Source organism: Eschrichtius robustus, chromosome 15 (genome assembly GCF_028021215.1).
Source record: "Eschrichtius robustus isolate mEscRob2 chromosome 15, mEscRob2.pri, whole genome shotgun sequence".
In the NCBI taxonomy this organism is placed as follows: domain Eukaryota; kingdom Metazoa; phylum Chordata; class Mammalia; order Artiodactyla; family Eschrichtiidae; genus Eschrichtius; species Eschrichtius robustus.
Window position 1 is genome coordinate 6,551,356 of NC_090838.1, and position 18,320 is coordinate 6,569,675.

General features: G+C 46.5%; 1 protein-coding gene across 5 annotated transcripts in view; it reads left to right on the top strand.

The window, feature by feature from the left end:
• Positions 1 to 18,320, top strand: part of ASAP2 (ArfGAP with SH3 domain, ankyrin repeat and PH domain 2) — a 159,708-nt gene that overhangs the window by 101,778 nt on the left and 39,610 nt on the right. For all 5 annotated transcript variants that reach the window (XM_068565077.1, XM_068565078.1, XM_068565079.1 and 2 more), the window contains exons 8-12: positions 2,550 to 2,625; positions 2,901 to 2,987; positions 11,353 to 11,456; positions 11,554 to 11,623; positions 16,792 to 16,879. In XM_068565077.1, the coding sequence (XP_068421178.1) occupies positions 2,550 to 2,625; positions 2,901 to 2,987; positions 11,353 to 11,456; positions 11,554 to 11,623; positions 16,792 to 16,879 (425 nt within the window). The remainder of the gene's footprint in view (positions 1 to 2,549; positions 2,626 to 2,900; positions 2,988 to 11,352; positions 11,457 to 11,553; positions 11,624 to 16,791; positions 16,880 to 18,320) is intronic.

Consider the following 18,320-nt stretch of genomic DNA (forward strand, 5'->3'; position numbering starts at 1 on the left):
GGAGAAGGGAGAGTCCGCCCGCTTGTGGACGCCTGAAGGTTGGATCTCAGTGGGTGTATTTTAAAGGCTGGCGAATTTGATCAGGTAGGCTAGAAAACGTTAGATAAAAAACAAAAGTCGACATTTGGTAATACCAATGGTAAATGTTGTTTTGACTGAAGCTTGGGAAGGTGTTAACAGGCTCAAGCTAAAAAAAATGTCTGGGGGTTTGTACTTAGGAATGTTGCGGTGACAGCAGTCAGCAAAGGGGCCCCTTTTTTTGAAGCTTTCCCTAAGGCCAGAGAAAGTATACAAACATGCCTCAGTAAGGACGGTACGGAAAGATAGGAGTTTTGAAAATCAGAGGGAGGAGGTTTCCTAGGTAGACGGTCAGGATTGGCTGTGCTTTTACAGAGATGAACCCTAAATCTGTATCGTTATTCCAAGTGTGACACCGTGCAGTGTCATGATGGAAACAGCGTCTGTGATGAGAAACACGTCTCCGAGCCCTTGACTCCCCTGCAAGGTGCTCTCACTGTGGGGACAGTTGCCAGGCACAGAGATTCTGGAGCTGTGCACCCGCTCCCTTTCCCAAAGAGCAGGACCGTTTCTGTGCTGATCTCCTGTGACAATTTTCCTACCCCCTGAACTAGTGTGTGTCCAGCTTCTCTCTCTCTCTCCCCATCCCTGCCAACCCCGCCTATTTTATAAGAATTTGAATTGATTAATAAAATAGTTATACAAAAAAAAAAATAGAGCTGAAACAAAACATGAGAACCGAATGAGTTCATGACAAGAGGGAAAAGCTGAGTTTCTCATTCCTGTGTTTGTTCTTCCCAGTTTCCTTTTCAATTTAAAATTGCTGCTCTGTGTCGGCCACTGTGCTCAGAGTGGAAACACAGAGACGTATATGGCATGGCATTTCTGCCCTATCAGTGGAAACAGACATGTGGAAAAGTCATTATAACACGGACACAGTTGCTACACCAGAAGCGTATTTTACATTTAGAAAAAAATGAATTAGGCAAAATACAGGAATGAGAATGTAAAGTTAAAATTATGCATATATCTGAAGATTTTTAAGGTAAGAAATTCTAATAGCCCAGCCTCTGATTCCTAATAACTAGCTAGTAGTGGTTCGTAACCCACATCCTGTGTGTATGCTTTCCTCTTCCTTCCTCCCTGCCTCCTTGGAGTTAATACGTATTAAGTGTCACGCAGCATTGTTTTTACAACCCCTCCTGCTAATTGCATACTTGATATGGGAAATTCCCACAGGACCATTGCTGAGTTTAAAAGAAATAAACACGTGAACCCCAGATCACTTTTTGAAGATAGTCTCCTTGGTACCCAGTAAACTGGCAGAAGTTAGAAATTCTCCTTCTTTCCTCATTAATTTCTTCATTCAACAAATATTGTGTGTCTGAAATGTGTCAGGTTTTGTGGATACTGTGTCCTCACCCTCCTGGAACTTCAGATCTAATGGGGGAGTTTTATTTTAAACAATTACACCAGCAAACACGTAATGGCAGTTCTGGTGAGTGTTTTGAAGCCAGAGACAGAATGCTCTGAGACAATCTGGCAAGGAGACCTCTTTGAAGGGATGAGGGTTGTGGCACACCTCAAGGGTGAGGCCATATCTAACTTAAAACTTGAAGAGTGAGTGGGAATGAACCAGGCGAAACAGAAGGTAGGCTGCAGGGAGAACTCTTTAGAGGAAAGAAACAGCAAGTGCAAAGGGCCTGAGGCAGGGAGGACTTGGCTCCATAGAGGAATAGAGAGACGTGAATAAAGGGGCAAATGGTGTGGGTGGAAGCCTGGAGACATAGGCAGGGGCCAAGTCCACAGGCATCTTAGGCCTCGTTACAGGTTTTGAACTCTCTCCTAAGCTCCCTGGGAAGCCTCTTCTTCCTCTCAAAAGGGTTCAAAGGCAGTGCTGCACGTCAGCCTGCTGTTGCTGCAGAAAAACTCGTCCAACCTTTGTTGTACTTCCTGAATCACTGGTTAAAGACGACTTCACAAGCACTGGGTTCTGAGCGTTAAAAATATAAGGTTCCTTTTGATATTCGATCTCAAGTTCTCCAACCACATCTCCCTGCTCTGCCCACGGGGCGTGGCCATTCATGTGCTTCAGGCTCGCTTGCTTTTCTTCTGCATTCTTTCAATTTTCCACTTAGCTGTTGCCTGTCAAGGAAAATATTTTAGCGTCTTATTCTGTGTTCACCCCATGCTTTCCTGGCCTCAGACTCTTCCGTTCCTGAACCGAAGCCTTTGCTGCCATTTGTCAGTAGAGTCCTGTTTCCCGTTATAAACTGAAAATTTAGGGCTCATTTTATATGGGTCAAGAAAAATCACAAATACGAGGCTTACTGCAGTGCATTTTCTCTTAGTTTTGAGTGTCACTTTATTCTTGGTTTGCCTAATATTTCAAGGTTTGGGTCCTAGTCTTTTCCCCCGGGAATTCCATAGTGCTCTCAGCCATTTCCTTGAAAGAAGTTTTTTCTCCATCTAACAAAATTGTTTTCTCTTTTATGAAACACAATCTATGTTTCTTGTTTTTTTCCTCCTAGTTTTTTCCAGGATGGACTGAAAGCAGTTGAAAGCCTCAAACCTTCCATTGAAACACTTTCAACGGATCTTCACACAGTAAGTAGTTTCCCTCCCACATGAGTGTTGAAAGGGTTTTTATGCGACAAACACTTTGATTTAAATGTTGCTTCCGTGTAATCTCGTGTTTGCGTGCTGCGCTACCCAGAAAGTGACAGCCCTGAAGCACCACGCGGAGTGTGGAGAATGGGGTTCCCGCTCCGTCCTCGGTCCTGGTTGGGAGAAGGTTGCGTTTATGGAGAACTGCTCCGCGAACTCCACCATCTCACTGTACCTCAGCCGTACTTTTCTCTGCTTTGTTTTGTTTTTTAAAGATCAAACAGGCCCAGGATGAAGAGAGAAGGCAGTTGATACAGCTTCGAGATATTTTGAAATCAGCATTACAGGTTGAACAGAAAGAGGTGAGGGGATTTAATTTTGAAAGATTGCTATTTTATGTTTTCATCCCTCAGTCTTGGGGGCTTCGGGACTGAGGAGGTGAGATCCAGGTCTCTGGGCGCTCAGTTCACTGTGGGGCTGTATCGGGCAACATGGAAACATGTAGTTTGTTCTTTAAGTTGGTTTTATAAAACCATCTTTTTAAAAATATGCTTATTTCATGGGGAAGCATGGCCTTAATCGCAGTATTTAAACCTCTTCTGCTCCGTCCGTTGCTGGATGAGTAGCTCTTAGGGTCTCCGTCACATAGACACTCGTTATTCATGCCGTTGGTTCTCTCCCTGGAGCTCTGTGGTTTCCCTGCCCACAGATATACATGGACTTTGCCCGTGTGGCATCAGTGGGTGACTGGTGACCGTCTGAATCTTCCAGCCTGGAGATTATGTTCCATAAAATGGGAGGAGCTTGATTTTCTTGGAGCTGCTTTCTGATGGGCAGAAACCTTAGTTTTCTTGCGTCATCTCTTTCATATAATCACTTCTCTGTGGGCCAGCACATTCGCAGTGATGATTTGTATTTGGGGGGCTTGTTGGAAAACCTTTTAAAAAGTAAAATTTGAGGTAATTCCATATGTTTGATACAGTGTGGCTATTATAATGTGAAATTTAACATAAATCCACTTCCTTGTCAATAAAGGAACATGTTTAAGTGTATAGCTAGTAGATTTTAGATCAATACCTCTATTAAACTACTTACCAGAGCATAAAGTTCCCTGTTGGCAGTTTGGCATGCTCTATTTTGTTTTAAGTTCTTGTACTATAACTGAATATTGTTGTTTTTCTCCCAAATGCATTTACCTTTTGTGACCGAAGTCTAGGAGAGTAAGTAGTTCAGTATTTTAATAAATTATAGAATTTTGCATGCTTTCTTCACGAACTTCAAAAAATAGATATTTCCTCCATGTATATACTAATAGCTAGTGGCATTTTTTATTTTTACTTTTCTTCTTTCAGTAGCTGTGGACTTTATTAAAGACTAAAGAATTTGAACGCATAAACGATAGTGAAATGGAAATTTTCCAAGTTTACAGTTTAGCCTTTGGTGTCACTCCTTTGTGAAAGTGAAGCCGCTCACCCCCTGCCCTTCCGCTGCGTTGCTGAATTCTGCCTGTCCTTCTGATGTACCTTAATCCCTCCCTCTGGAGGGCTGCCTCTGCCCCCCCGCCCCCCCGCCCCCCCAGTGATCTGTATCGCACATTTTGTTTGAGAGAGTTTTTTCAATGGCAACATGTATCTTTGGGGGCTTGATGGCCATGTGCTCAAGTGCACAGATGCTTTTTCTCCAGCTGGACCTCGAGCAGATTGAGGCGGCCCTCCTGCCTTCTGTGCCCATCTGGCCGTCACATCATAGCACCATATTGCTCATTTCATCAGTTCTTGGTAAACAGGGGTCAGCTAAGTGAGAGACTGGCCCATTGAGGTTCCATGCTGGGAATTGTGTAGTGCTGGGAATTACCCACAGCATGGTGACTTCCTCCCCGTCTAGAGAATCCAGGTCCTGACACTTGGATATTCCTAAACATGGAATATAAACAGAAAAAGAAAGAACTTGGAGTATGGAGAATATAGTGGCCTGATTGTAACCAGAAGAGGTAGCACTAATGCAGGAGCCAGGATGCCATCGAGCCCTGGAGAGCTGGTGGGAATGGTTGGAAGCAAGAAGGATCCGAGAAGGAGGATCAAACCTGTGAAGCAAAGCTCAGGTTTAAAATACAGGAGAGCAGGTGCTGGAGTTCAGTAGCCCTCTGGGCACAGAGCAAGGGCCGTGTTTGCTTTGGCTGTGCAGGGGGAGGGGGTTTGGGAAAACTGGCTGTTGTCAGAAAGCCGGTTATTTACCGCTTTGCCGAAAAGTATAACAGATTTACCAGCACACACCAGAAGTCTTTAACGGTTTGTTGTTTTTGTGTTTTTTGTTGACCAGCCGTTCTGCCCAGATGCACAGCGAGGTCAAATGAACCTTCTTTACTGCTCTTCTCTGGCTTTATGCCCAAAGATCGAGCCCACCAATCTCCTGGCTGTGAATGTCTTGTCTTTTCTGTGTATCACATTCTGTGTTGCTTTTTGATGATGGTATTCCATAAATTGGACAGTCTGTGAACGCAATTGCAAGTAATAAGCAAATATGGATAAGTTAAATTTTATCTATTTTAAAATAATTTTTATAAGTGGGGCACCTCCAATTACAAGAATCGAACATTTGGGCATTATTGTTGTTTAGCTCTCATCCCTTGTTTTTGGATTCTCTTCTGTGAGGCAGAAAAATGAAGGTGTTGATGGATTTTTTTCAGTGTTACAAAAATTCTACATAATTATTGTTCATAAAAATTAGGTAACGTGCCCCAAGGAAACTGCAGTGATGGTTGGTAGGAGTTACTCTCCTAGTTCCTTCCTGTGAACCTTAAACGTCAGTCGTTTGGTCTAAGTGAAGGAAATGGCCGTCACATACAGGGGCTTTGGGCTGCTGCTCTGTCACCCGTGGCTGTACTTTGGAGAAAAGACTGTGCCGTCGCGATCCCAGCACCCCCACACCTCCAAACCACCGGCGTTCCTATCCTGTTCCTGATATTTCCGTTCCCTGTAAATAGGATGCTACACTTTGACTTTTCCATTATTTTATTTTGAAACTTTTCAGACTTACAGAGACGTTGAAAAACTATGCAGTGAACACCTATATATGCATCATATTTTAACATTTGGAGAAGACCCCCTCTACAAAGTTACAACTCTCAACACCGCTAATCTTTGCATGAGCTTCCTCACTGTGTGCCTTGCCTTCTCCCGCCTTCCCCATCCCACAAACGTCCATTTCAGCTGCGTTCTGCTGGGACAGGTCCCGCTGCGGTGCCGGAGGATTCTCTGCTATTTGTTGAGAACCCAGACGTGTGCTGTGCGGGGGAGGACTCAGGTTCTGGGGGATGGTCTTGGTAGGTCTAAGTGCTGAAACCACAGTGATTTTTCCACTTTGGCGATCTCTCTTCGTGCCAGTTTTGCCTCCCCTTTTTAAAGTGTCCCTGTCTGGTAGGATGTGGTCGAACAGTATGTGCTATCCAAGGAGCAGAGGTCCATTCCAACTCCAGCCTTTTGGTCTGGGGTTGCATATCTTATCATGCTCAAATCTGTCCTTAATCAGAACCCTCTGGCTAGGTGTCCACTTCCCACCCCTCCTGCCAGGCTGCTGGGTAGCCTAGAACTGGCCTTGAGTGCTGACTCCATGCAAGACTTTGCACGTTCGACTGCCATTTCCTCAGCAGTTAGTCTAAGCAGGAGCTCCACAGACACGCACCAGAGTAGGATAGATGCGGTTCTTCCCTCTTAAAGGGCTCACAGTCTGGGGTGGGGACAGAAAAGGAGTTGAGCACAGTGTGATGAGAGCTCTACTGGAGGTCACCTCCAAGGAGGGTGTCACCCCGGTGTGGGGTGGGCAGGTGTGTGTCAGGAAGGAGGGTTTGGAGGATGATTCAGAGTTAGGAGAGGCCCAGCAGGTGAGACAGGTGGGCCAGCTTCTGACTAGGCTGTCCAGCAGCGCATACCGTTTGAACCCTAGGTCTTCCACTTCCTGCCAGGCTGACCTTGAGCAAGTTACTTGACTTCGCCATGCCTCGGTCGCTTCATCTGTAAAACAGGAGTGGCGTTGCCTACCCGAGAGTTGTTATGAGATCTAAGGGACAAGTTCTGTTAAGCACTTACACATTGTCTTGATAAACGGATACTGGTTCGTTCATTCATTCCACAAATGTTGGGCTCCTGATGCCGACGATACAGGAGTGAACAAAAAAGACCCGATTCCTTCCCCCGGCCTTGGTAGTTGAACAGTGGTGGGTGGCGGTGGTGGTACCTCTGAGGGGTCCTTCTGCGCACTTGACCCTCCTCTGTTGGCTGGTCATCTGGCACCTTGTCTTCGTGACTCTGGCCCCGACCTCTGCCCCCCTCCCCACTCTGACTCGTACTCCAGTCTAAGCTGATGTCCTTGCTCCTGACCCCGGCCTGTCAGGTCCCCCCGACTGCCCCACTCCCCCGTTCCCAAGCCTTCGTCAGCACTCCCCCTGTGCTCTCCCCTGCTCTCTGTTGCCATGGTGTCTCCTGCTTGCTTCACTTCTCAGGTTTTTCCAGGCACGTGATAAGCGTGACCAATAATCAGCCCTTACAACAGCATGGCTGGGCAGATGGTATTAGCCCGCATTTACAACTTGAGTCTGAGAGGAGAAATGCATTTGCTGGAGTTTTGGGGCCAGGGTTTGAGCCCTGGTCTGTCCCACCACAAGGCTGTTCTCTGTCAGCTGTATTATGTGACTTTAATATCTTGTGTCAGAATCTTTTAAAAAGCTGCCCAGAGGGACTTCCCTGGTGGTCCAGTGGTTAAGACTTGGCACTTTCACTGCAGGGGCCCATGGTTGGGGAACTTAGATCCCTCAAGCCATGCAGTGTGGCCAAAAAAAAAAAAAAAATCTCCCCAGAAATAATGGGGAGTGGGTGGTAAGAGATGTGAGGGCGCTGCTCTTTGACCACAGCTTAGCGCTCGCTCAGCACAGCCCGCAGTCCCGTGCGCCCACACACACACACACGCACGCACGCACGTCCATGGACACGCCTGGCATGCCTTGGGAAAATGGGGAGCGCTTGGGCGTCACAGCCCTCCCTTGGCAGAGAAACTTTAAGCTTCGTGAGGTGACTCCTCGGCAATCCATTCATCACGAGAATTGACCGAACACAGACTTTCTGAGAGGTGGACAGGTGAATTGAAAAAGTGTGTGTGATGTTCTAGAGCCTTAGGAAGCTCGGGGATACTTGTGATGTTATGAGTAGACGTGTGTGTGTGCGCGCACATATATGTGTATATAAAGTATGCAGTGTCACCCTTCCCCGGCCCCACGCCCCGTTCCTGAAGATTTCAGACACTGAGCCTACCCCTCGTCTGGGCGGTTTCTGCTTCAGCAGGACCCAGTGGCTAACACTTCATAAGGCCACACAGAACTTAAGATCGTGGACAGTGCCGGGGATCTGAGAACTTGTCTGGATGTCAGAGGACAGAGGATTTGTGGATACTGATAGAGTTTTATGAGAGCTTTCGGAAGGTCCATAAAACGCCTGCTTAACTTATGTGCTTCAGACATATAACAGTCTCCACGTGGAGGCTCACTCAGTCGAGTCTTATGGTGTCCTTGGCTCTCCTGGAGAAGCACAGAGTACGTGGCAGAGTCTCCAAGAATCTGGGCAACGTGGATGCCCCGGCCAGTTGCCTGCTGTATTGTTAGATGATGGGTTCTCCTCCAAAAGAGAGGCTCTTTTCCCTTGAACTATATTCCATTCAGTTGAAATCTCAGTATGTGAAAGGGCCGACTTCATCTGTCACTCCCTCCCTTGATCAAGTGTTGTATGAAACACTTGTATAAACAGGTGAAGAAAGGCTATTTTTGTTGGGTCACGTAGAAGTCACCTGGAAGACGCTGAAATAATAAGTTCTAAAGCAGGTTCAATTTTATGTTACACAGATTATATTCCTTACAAATTTTAAATTTCATAGTTTCAGATTTGCTTGCATTTTAAAATTGATTCAAGAAATGCCTTGTCTAAAGAATAAAACAGTGATTTCATTCCTAACCTCTGGCATAGGGTCTGATTCTGTTGAAAAGAAGAGTGTCCTTTATCCTCTTCATAAGACCTGTGAAGAGTTCTGATTAATATGCTTGACGTGAACACTTTTAGCAGTGTTGTCACGTGGTTTCATCACTTATTTTGTGCAGGATTTTTTTTTCTCCCCAAATCAATAGACGTATTTCTTGGTTGTGCAGTTTAGTCTTTTGACAGGTTTATTTTTAGTCTTTCACAGAGATTCAGATAGGTGAACAGTATTTCTCCATTTCCCCTCTGCTGCATTCATTTCCAGTGATGTTTAAAGCTGGGTTTGCTCTAAATGTCTAGTGCTAGTATATACGGCCCCTTTGAGAGAATGTAGAAACTGGGACCATCCTTCTCCGATGAATGAGCTGTTTGCCCTAGTTGTTTAGAGGCGTGAACTCCCTGTGGAAAAGGACATTTCTCATGTTAGGGGGTCTGCTTGTTCAGGCTCTGTTGTCAGTTCAGTAATGGAATGCTTGAGCACATTATTGATTTCTCAGATGAAGGTTTTTTTTAAAAATTTTTTTGCTGAGTTGTCCCATATGTATTTCAGAGTTTAAAAAGTCAGTGCTAGACAGGCCATGTTCATGGATTGGAAAACTTAATATTGTTAGGTTGGCAATACTTCCCAAACTGATCTACAGATTCAGTGTGATCCCCATCAAAATAAAATCCTAGCTGCCTATTTGCAGAAATTGACAGGCTGATTTTAAAATTCATACGGAAATGCAAGGGACCCAGAATAGCCAAAGCAATCTTGAAAGAGAAGAACAAAGTTGGAGGATTCATCCTTTCTGATTTCAGAACTTTCCACAAAGCTATAATAATCAAGATAGTGTGGTACTGACATAAGGATGAGCATATAGATCAATGAAATAGAATTGAAAACGCTTACATTTATGGTCAGTTGATTTTCAACAAAGATGTTAAGACAATTCAATGAGGAAAGAACCGTCTTTTCAATAAATGATGCTGGGGCAGTTGGATAGCCAAAGCAAAAGAATGCATTTAGACCCCTACCTCACACCATAATAAAAAATTAATTCAAGATGGATCAAAGACCTAAATGTAAGAGCTAAAACTATAAAACTTAGAAGAAAACATAGATGTAAATCTTCGTGACCTTAGATTAGGCAGTGACTTCTTAGATGTGACATCTAAAGTACAGACGACAAAAGAAATAGTAGATAAACTGGACTTCATCCAAATTAAAAACTTGCGTTTCAAGACTTTTTTTAAAAACAGGCAAGAATTCGGGTGGCTGGCTGTGGCTTTCGGATGAAGTCTAGGCTCTGACTCCAGCCCGCCTGTCCCTTCAGCCGATGGGCCCCCTTATCTTGGCTGCAGTATTTGTCCTCATGTCCCTCCCTGGAGGATGGCCACAGCCACCACTTTCCTCTGCAGGCCTCCGCGTGTGTCCCTCCCCTTATCCTCTGCCGGTTCTCACCTTCGTCTTTAAAACTCACTTCTTCCAGACGCTCCCATGGTTTTCTCTGTTTGGCTCTTCACTTCTGGAGCCAGTGTAGTCTCAGTTCGGATCATGTTGACTGCCGTGCACTGGTTCTTTCATTGTTTGGGCAGTGCCTAGGGTCCCGGGGGGATGGTCAGCTGCTCGACAGTGGAGCAAGGCTGGCTCTGGATCCTTGGGCGTCCTCTGGTGAGGGCACGAGGCGCTGTGGAAGGAGCCTCAGAGCGCGAGGCAGAGCTCCCTTCCACCCTCCGCTCGGGCTCCCGCGGGCCCTGCATCTTGAGCAAGTCACTTATTTTCATCGTTTCTGTTTCTTTTGTGACGAAGTGAACTGGATCGGGGGCTCTCATAACAGATGGAGGCAGCTCTTAGTCCTGCCTGGTTGACCTGTGAACTCCTTGTTCATGTTTTGCTCCCCTTGTTTCCTTCGCCAGAATTTCCAGGGTTAGTGCTTCTGGTATCATCTGTGAAACACCAGTTGAGCACATGTTGGATCTCAGACACTGGACTTAGGCCCAGGGGATTCATTAATGGTCTTTGCCCTCAAGAAGCTGAAGGCTGGAGTTTCCCAGCGGTGGTGGACTTGGCCATATTCTCAGCTGACCAGGTGGACAGTCTGCCCTCAGGCTGGAGCAGTTGGGTTTAGGGCCATGGCCCCTCTGCTGGGATTGATGGGGTCAGGAAGCAGATGTTGTTCATATGTGTTACGTAGCAGGTATTCACACACATGGTCCCACTCAAGCCTTCCTATATTTACTGTCCTTACTAGAAATTGTTTTCCTGTTTTCCCAGGAGGAAACTGAGACAGGGAGCATAAGTAACTTGCCCAAAGTAAGAGGCAGAACATTGTTTTTGTGTTTTTTTGCTTGAAAGCCCCACCTCTTCCAACATGTAGCGTTACTGCCTTCCTTCTCGAGGGCTGCTTTTGCCACCGCAGGAGCTTCTTGCCACTGTCAGGGACTTAAGGCTCGTAAGTAAGTAAAATCTCGTAATTTCCAAATGGCTCATTCTTTCAGCCAGTTTGGGGATACTGGCATTTGCCATTTCCGTCTCCAGCCTGGTAGGTGGCATTTATGAGTTCCAGGATATGAATTTTATGTCCCTTTTTTGGTGTGTTTAAGAGGAGAAATTCTCTAATTTAAGAAGAAAAAAAATTTTTAAGGGTGTAAGTGTCTCTGTGTACTGCTTTTTAAAAATTGGAATCTGGACAGGATTAAAAACCACTAACATCTTAACTGTTTTCAGGATTCACAGCTTCGCCAGAGCACAGCCTATAGTTTACACCAGCCTCAGGGAAACAAAGAGCATGGCACCGAGCGGAATGGCAACCTCTACAAGAAAAGCGATGGGTACGTAGACCGCGCTGCTAGAGTTTCAGTGTGTGTTTGTAATCTCCTGTGTCCAAAATTTCTGAACTCTTTTATTTTTTCCCCATTTATCTGTAAGGATCCGAAAAGTGTGGCAGAAAAGGAAATGTTCGGTGAAAAACGGTTTTCTGACCATATCCCATGGCACCGTAAGTAGTATCCTCTGTCATCACGGGCTCTGCTGTAGCGGGACGAGGGGATGTGGGCTGGAGGCCTGGTAAGGGGGCCGAGCCCTGCGCTGCGGCACTAGGCGTGCATTTTAAACAAGGTCCCTGCTGAGAAGAGCCTGTGTGGGTGCCTCCTCGGTTTGGTGCCCCTGCCCCTGGTTGATGCTCCGCTAGCAGGGGCCCTTGCTGCCTCACAGGGTCAGGAACACCTGAGGAGCCAGGTGGTCTGTATTCAGAGGCCTGTGACTCCCAGAAACAAGCAGCAAACCGCTCCCCAGCTTTCTTTGTCTGTGGAAATTGAACATCACACTTGGAAAGAGTTCTACTTTTCCATCAAGGGAAAAGAGTTTAGGTGGTGAGGAGTCTGGGAATCAGAAATCCAAGAGAAGAGAGATTTCAGCAATTTTATCGTAGACATACTGCACCCAGCCTTCGTCAGGTTCTTCTTCTACGACCCTGTGTATAATTGCCCATGCAGGAAACTGAGCCAGCATATGCTGAGCCAGTTGGAATAAAATGATTTACTTAATCTGGCTTTTGGAGACGAGGGATTGTAACCACAGTTACAAACACGGCCCTTTTCCACGGTGGGCTTTAGGCATATCATCCCCGTACCTGGTGTGACGGGATCTGGTGAAAGCCGTGGAGGCTGGTAGATGTTTTTTAAACGTCTGAAGGCAGAGTTGGTTGCCGTTCTGCTGAGAACGAGGACGCTGGTGGTGGCCTGCCTTCCTGCACCCGAGGCGGGAGGCCTGGCCCTGACCTCAGCCCCATAGTGGAGACGAGCCTCAGCCTTCGCCTTTCTTCCCCCGTCCCCACCCGCTCCCCTGTGAACGGCAGAGCTGGGCGGGAGCGCAGACAGCCTTTTCAGGGCCCTGGACAGAGGGCGTGGCTCAGTGTGGTTCCAGAGAAACCCTGCCCTTGTCAGTATTTAGGAGCGAGGAGACAGAGTAGAACCCCGCCTGAAGGGTGGCACTGCAGCACGGACTGTATGTATTCCACGGGCTGGGAGTGGGGTCCTTTCCTTTTCACCGACTCTGTGTGAGAAGGAGAGAGACCGCAGAACTAGCAGATACCAAGTGTCTGGAGGGACCTCTGGCCTGGGGGATTGAATGTGGCTCCTGCCTGGACAAATAACGGTCGTTTCTCTTTTCCAAAATCCAGCCTTCACTGGCCTTCTTTACGCTCACCGCGTCCCTCATGGGGCCATGCAGTTTGGATCCTGATGTAATTTTTTTCCGTACGGATGTGTGTGTGTGTGTGTGTGTGTGTGACTGGGGATAAGTGCTGTAGACTAAGGAAGGCAAATTGATTTAGTCACCACTCCTGTTTAAAATGGAGAATGTTAGACTGGATGAAGGCCAGGTTCCCTTCCTGCCCTAACACCTGCGATTCTGGGATTTGCTTTCGAATTGTATTCTACTCTGTTTTGAGTCAGGTTTACTGCCTCAGTGCAGAAAATCTCATAAAACAAGACTGGGTTTCGTTTCATGCTTGTTTACAGCTCTAAAGCCATTTGGGATATTTGCTTCATTGGCGTGTCCACTAGACCCAGGGCCTCGGCTTAAGCCAAAGAGTGGTTCTCCCCGCGATCACAGAAGTGACAGCAGGTCTGGTAATCCTTTGCTGACAGCATAAACTTTGGGTCTCGTCATTTCTGTTGCTTGAGCTTCCTCTCAAAAGACATGGAGGCTTAGTTTTCTTTAAATGTTGATGGGTTGCCCCAGTTTTTGGCAGATGGTACGGTTATAACTAGCTTTACTAGCATGCAGAGAGCTCAGCTTGTCACGCCGCTCGCATGTTGTATTAGTGCTTCGCCCTTGGGGGGATCCCTCTCTCGGGAGTCCCGCTCTCTGGATGCCGCCTCCTGCCTTTTAGCTGCCTTGCAGCCCAGCAGAGTGGCAGGCGGGGGCTCCGTCCCGCTGCCTCGCCTGGGAAATGAGTGGGTCCCTGTGGCGGCCCTCTTTCTGCTGCGGGGTACCCTGCATGCTCTGGGAGGCCAGATCTCGACACCCCAGTGCTGCTGCACCGCTACAGAGCGTTCACACACTGTGATGTGAATTAACCTCCACCGAGGAAGAGAGTGGAGAGATGCCTGTTTGGTTCGGTTTGGTTTGGATTTGGCTCCTTGCGTGGCTTACCTGTTCAGCCAGCATCTCCCTGAGTATGTTTGTTAATTTATCGTCAGGAAAAAAGGGACAGTTTAGGACCTGAGATGCTTGTATTCTGTATTTTAGCAGAGGGACAGTCATAGCATCTGGGATGAATTCAGTAGAAAGCCCAAGTTGGTATTCCCCGTGAGACAAGGCTAATTGTATTTTCTGGCCCTGGAAAGAAGTTATCCTTGGGACAAAATGACTCTAATTAGATATCCTCTTTGCCAAATTTGTCGCTTTCCACACCGCCAAAGGCTGGAGACTGCATTCAGCTGGAAGAAATGTCTGTTGTGTCTTACAAAATCTGAAAAAAATTTTTAAATGATCATCAGTCATGCAGAAGGAAGACTATAAACTTCCTTTTAAAAGCCTGACAAATTGGAGGAAAATGGAATGGCCTGACTAAAATGGGAGCGTCACTAGTAATCCGTGTCTTCATGGCAAACAGGGCTGTAGGGTCTGTTTCCTGCTCCTTGCTGAGTTTTCTACTAAACCAGGGCTTCTCAAATCAGGCTCTCAAGGAACACTGGTATCTGATGAATTAGATAGACCTGTTCTATAGCTGAATTTCATGATGACAGCATTTTCCCCAAATTGTAGCAGGGAGGGAATTTAATGGATAGAATGTTCTCTATTTAAAATTTTTCTCCTGTGAATTTTTCTTACAGCCTTGCTGTCAGCTAATCGTTAATCTGAATGGGCCAGTAGCAAGCAATTATTAATGTAAAACTTGGAACAGCTTAAGATGGGCAGCTTCTAGGTTTTGTGGACCATTCTCACGGTTGTCCTTTTTGAATAGTAGCCACATTTATACCTTTATCATTATTCCTACTTCACATATAGGCACTGGATATTTTTCCATATTTTGTGGTGCATACACTGTGAAGTAAGAAATCTGTCTTTGAGGGTAGTTGTGTCTCAGTAAGAATGAACAACTTTCCTAGTAGCACAGGGAAAACGGAAGAAGGCAGGTTGTGGGGGGCAGGGGGAGTACTCACTGCAGTGTGGTTCTTTGCAGCACTTGAGATACTTAGAGGTAATCCTGGGAAGTGGCTCTGCTTCCCAGGAAGCCATGGCAAGGGCAGGAGAGAGTGGCCGTGAAGGGCTTGGGCTCTGGGGCCGGGCTGCCTTGTTTGAACGTTGGCATTACTGCTCCCAAGCTGTATAAGCGCCATCAAATTATTCAGTCTGTCGGGGACAGTATCTTCATCTATAAATGTGGAGTAGTTCCTGCCTCAGAGCGCAGCTGGGAAAATTAAATGAGTTAATTCATTAAAAATGCTTACAACAGCGCCTGCCTCAGGTAAGCACAGAATAGGATAATAACAATAGCAGCAGCAGCAACTGAGTGAAGGTAGCTATTATTATTCAAAATCATCTTCTTGTCCATGGAAGTTTTCTGTATTTACCAAAGCGCATCACCCCCTTTACTGCTCCTGCTTCTAAGACTCAGTGGACACCAGCATTTGGAAGTAGTCCGGGAACATCACCTAAATGCACCTGTGTAGTTGTGTGACCATATGAGGTAATGGAATAGGCACATACTTTTTTATGGGCTGAACACCTTGGTAGAGTGCTTGGTTGCATTCGTGCCGTGGTCTCCTACTGTAGAAACATATCATCTGGTGTACTGGTTCCTGGACGAGCCAGTTCATTCTATTAATAAAGATCAAAAATAGGATTGATGGTACTTCTACTTGGAATTGTCAAGGTTTGCAAGATCAGGCAGAGCTTGGTGTCTTTGAATACTGATTTCTGATGACCCAAGGGCGTCTGTCAGGCATCGGCAGACTGCAGAACGTGCAGTGATTTCCACGTAAGAGGTGTCAGCACAGCCGTGAACCAGGAGAGTCTGGTCCAACCCTGTCTGTCCAGCTTCTGCTTGTCCCAGATTGCTGTCCTCAAACCCAGCTGTTCACACTGCAAGGGTCAGTCCTGTTGTAACGCTGCCTCACCCCTGACTCCAAGCTCAGTGGAGAGGGGTCTATAAATGCAGGTCCGCCCAGATGTAGACGCATGTGAGTGTGTTATCTCGATTAATCCCAAATCCAAGCTTTTACAATTTCTTGACATGGCTGGTGGCCACGGGAAGGGGTAAACAAGAACAACTGAACTCTAAGACATTTTATTTGGTCTTTCCTTTAGCAGCTTGATGGGTGGGTAAGATAAGCCTTTCATATTTGAATATTTCTCCAAGATTTCTGAGAGGCATTTCGCCATTCAGAATTCTTTTTTTTTCTAAAATTATCTTATCTTCTGCCCTTTGCTTTTTTGGACTAGTTATGATAGTTTCTGAAATGGTAATGAAATAGTCATTTTTGACACATCTCTGACAAAAACGTATTGTAATCTCTTGTTACCATTGTGTGTGGAGGGCGGAAGGTGGGTGGACACGTATGTGAACGAGGTGGGTTTTGTTGAAATTTAAGCGACAGGTGGCTGGCATTAAGGATTATGAATCTGTCATCTGTCATTTTATATATATATATATATATATATATATATATATATATATATATATATATATATATATATTTATAATTTCTCTGTCACTTTTGTGCTGTGAGGTTACTTTCCCTGCAAGTGAGTGTTTATACTCAGGAAAACACTTTTAAGATCACCAGAAATTGATCTGGATGCCCATGTTCCCAGCTGATCAGGACGGAATGTCTCTGAGCTTTAGCCGGGGAGCATTTTGATCTCGGGGAGCCCACTGCCCTTGACCTCAAAGCTGGGCTGGCATCACTTGTACCCCTGTCTGGGTGTGTGTGTGGGCCCCCAGTGTCCCTTGCAGGGAGGGGCAGCTGCCCCCTGGGAGCTGAGGTCCAGGGACACCCTGTGATGTGCCTCTGTCATGCCTTCCACATAAAAGCCTGCCTTCTGATAGCTATCTTTGCAAGCCAGTGAGAACCTGTTCTTGCTATATTTTAATGAGGAATGATACTGTGGTTTCCCATTCCTTTCCACCCATCTCTGTTTTTTGTCTTTCAACAGGCAAACCGGCCTCCTGCAAAGCTTAACCTATTAACCTGCCAAGTGAAAACCAACCCTGAGGAGAAGAAGTGTTTTGACCTAATTTCACGTAAGTTTATTTCTCAGACGCTGTGCTGCAGAGAAATTATTTTACACTCTCGTCTAGGGCATCAACCGCATTTCAGACAGTGCATTAATTTAAAGAATTGGTTTTCAAAGAGAAAGCCCTTTATTTCAGGTGACTGCGTGCTTTTTATTTCCGCTGGTGATGGTCTGCTTGCCGGTCTCTCGGTTCAGGGCTTGAATCTGCGGACGGCCTTGCTCCACTCGCGGGATCTGTAAACCTGGGCGCGTCCTCTCAGCTTCCCAAGACTCGGGTTTCCTATTCGTAAACAAGGAGATTATACTAGATCAGCCTTCAAGCCTAACAATCCCTTCACTTCACTGTAAAAAAGGGCAGTTCTGTCATCAGAGCTCCCCTAACTTGGGCGCTGTCCGAACTGCTGCACCGCTGATGTGATGAGGTCCCCGGCATAGCTCTTGAAACTTTCAGGTTGAAATCTGCTTGTCTTCCCACCCCAGAATTAGTGTTTCTGCTCCTATGCTGCTCGTCTTTGTGGCAGACCCAGAAGAACCGCCACAGAACCATCCATTGTGGCGAGTGGCCTCTCAGCATCGCCTAAGGAAGAGGGAAAGGGCGAGCGATATCTTAAAGAAATATGATGGCCTTTTGGTCTTGGCAGTTTTCGGTGGCAGGGTTACAGTTTCGGGGAAGGAAAGAGCCAGCTCCCCTATCAAAAGGCAGTCACTGGGGATTTGGGCACAAGAGTTATATTTATAGAGGAAAACTCCAGACCGTGCCTTTTGGGAAGATGAGTGCTGTCTTATTTGCCTCAGTATCCCGAGCATGAGGTGGCTGCTTTTTAAGATGTGTGTTGGGTTGTATTATCGAGGGTAGGAAGTTACTATGTAATTTAATGCTCACAGCAAACTTAGAGGAAATGATTACCGGCTCCTCTGTGCTTGGGGAGGAGACGGAGGCCCGGGCTCATGTCCTGTTCTCATGCACCTGGTCCAGAGGCCCGGGCCGGTGTCCTGTTCTAATACACCTGGTCCAGAGGCCCCGGCCGGTGTCCCGTTCTAATGCACCTGGTCCAGCGGCCCGGGCTGGTGTCCTGTTCTCATGCGCCCGGTGCAGAGCTGCAGGAGCACGTTGAGCAGTGCAGTGTGTGGTTTGGGTGCTGTTTGTTCTGATCTTCAGCTTCCAGACCGATTTGCAGAATAAAAATTGACTCTCCAGCTTCCAGTCCTGTGTCCCTGCTCAGTGTAGTCAGGCCCGCAGATTCATTTACCCTCCTCACTCGCAGGTCCTTCACTCACTCAGGACGGCGTGGAATGTGGTTTAAAATGTGCCCCTGGAGGGCAATAAAAAGTGACAGTTAAAGGGAGACAGCTTGGGGGTCGTACCTGACGTCAGCCAGTGTCTAGGGGACACTTGGAGGGCTGCGGCCTTTCATTTTCTGAAGCAGTAACTCATGAGAAGTGGCGCA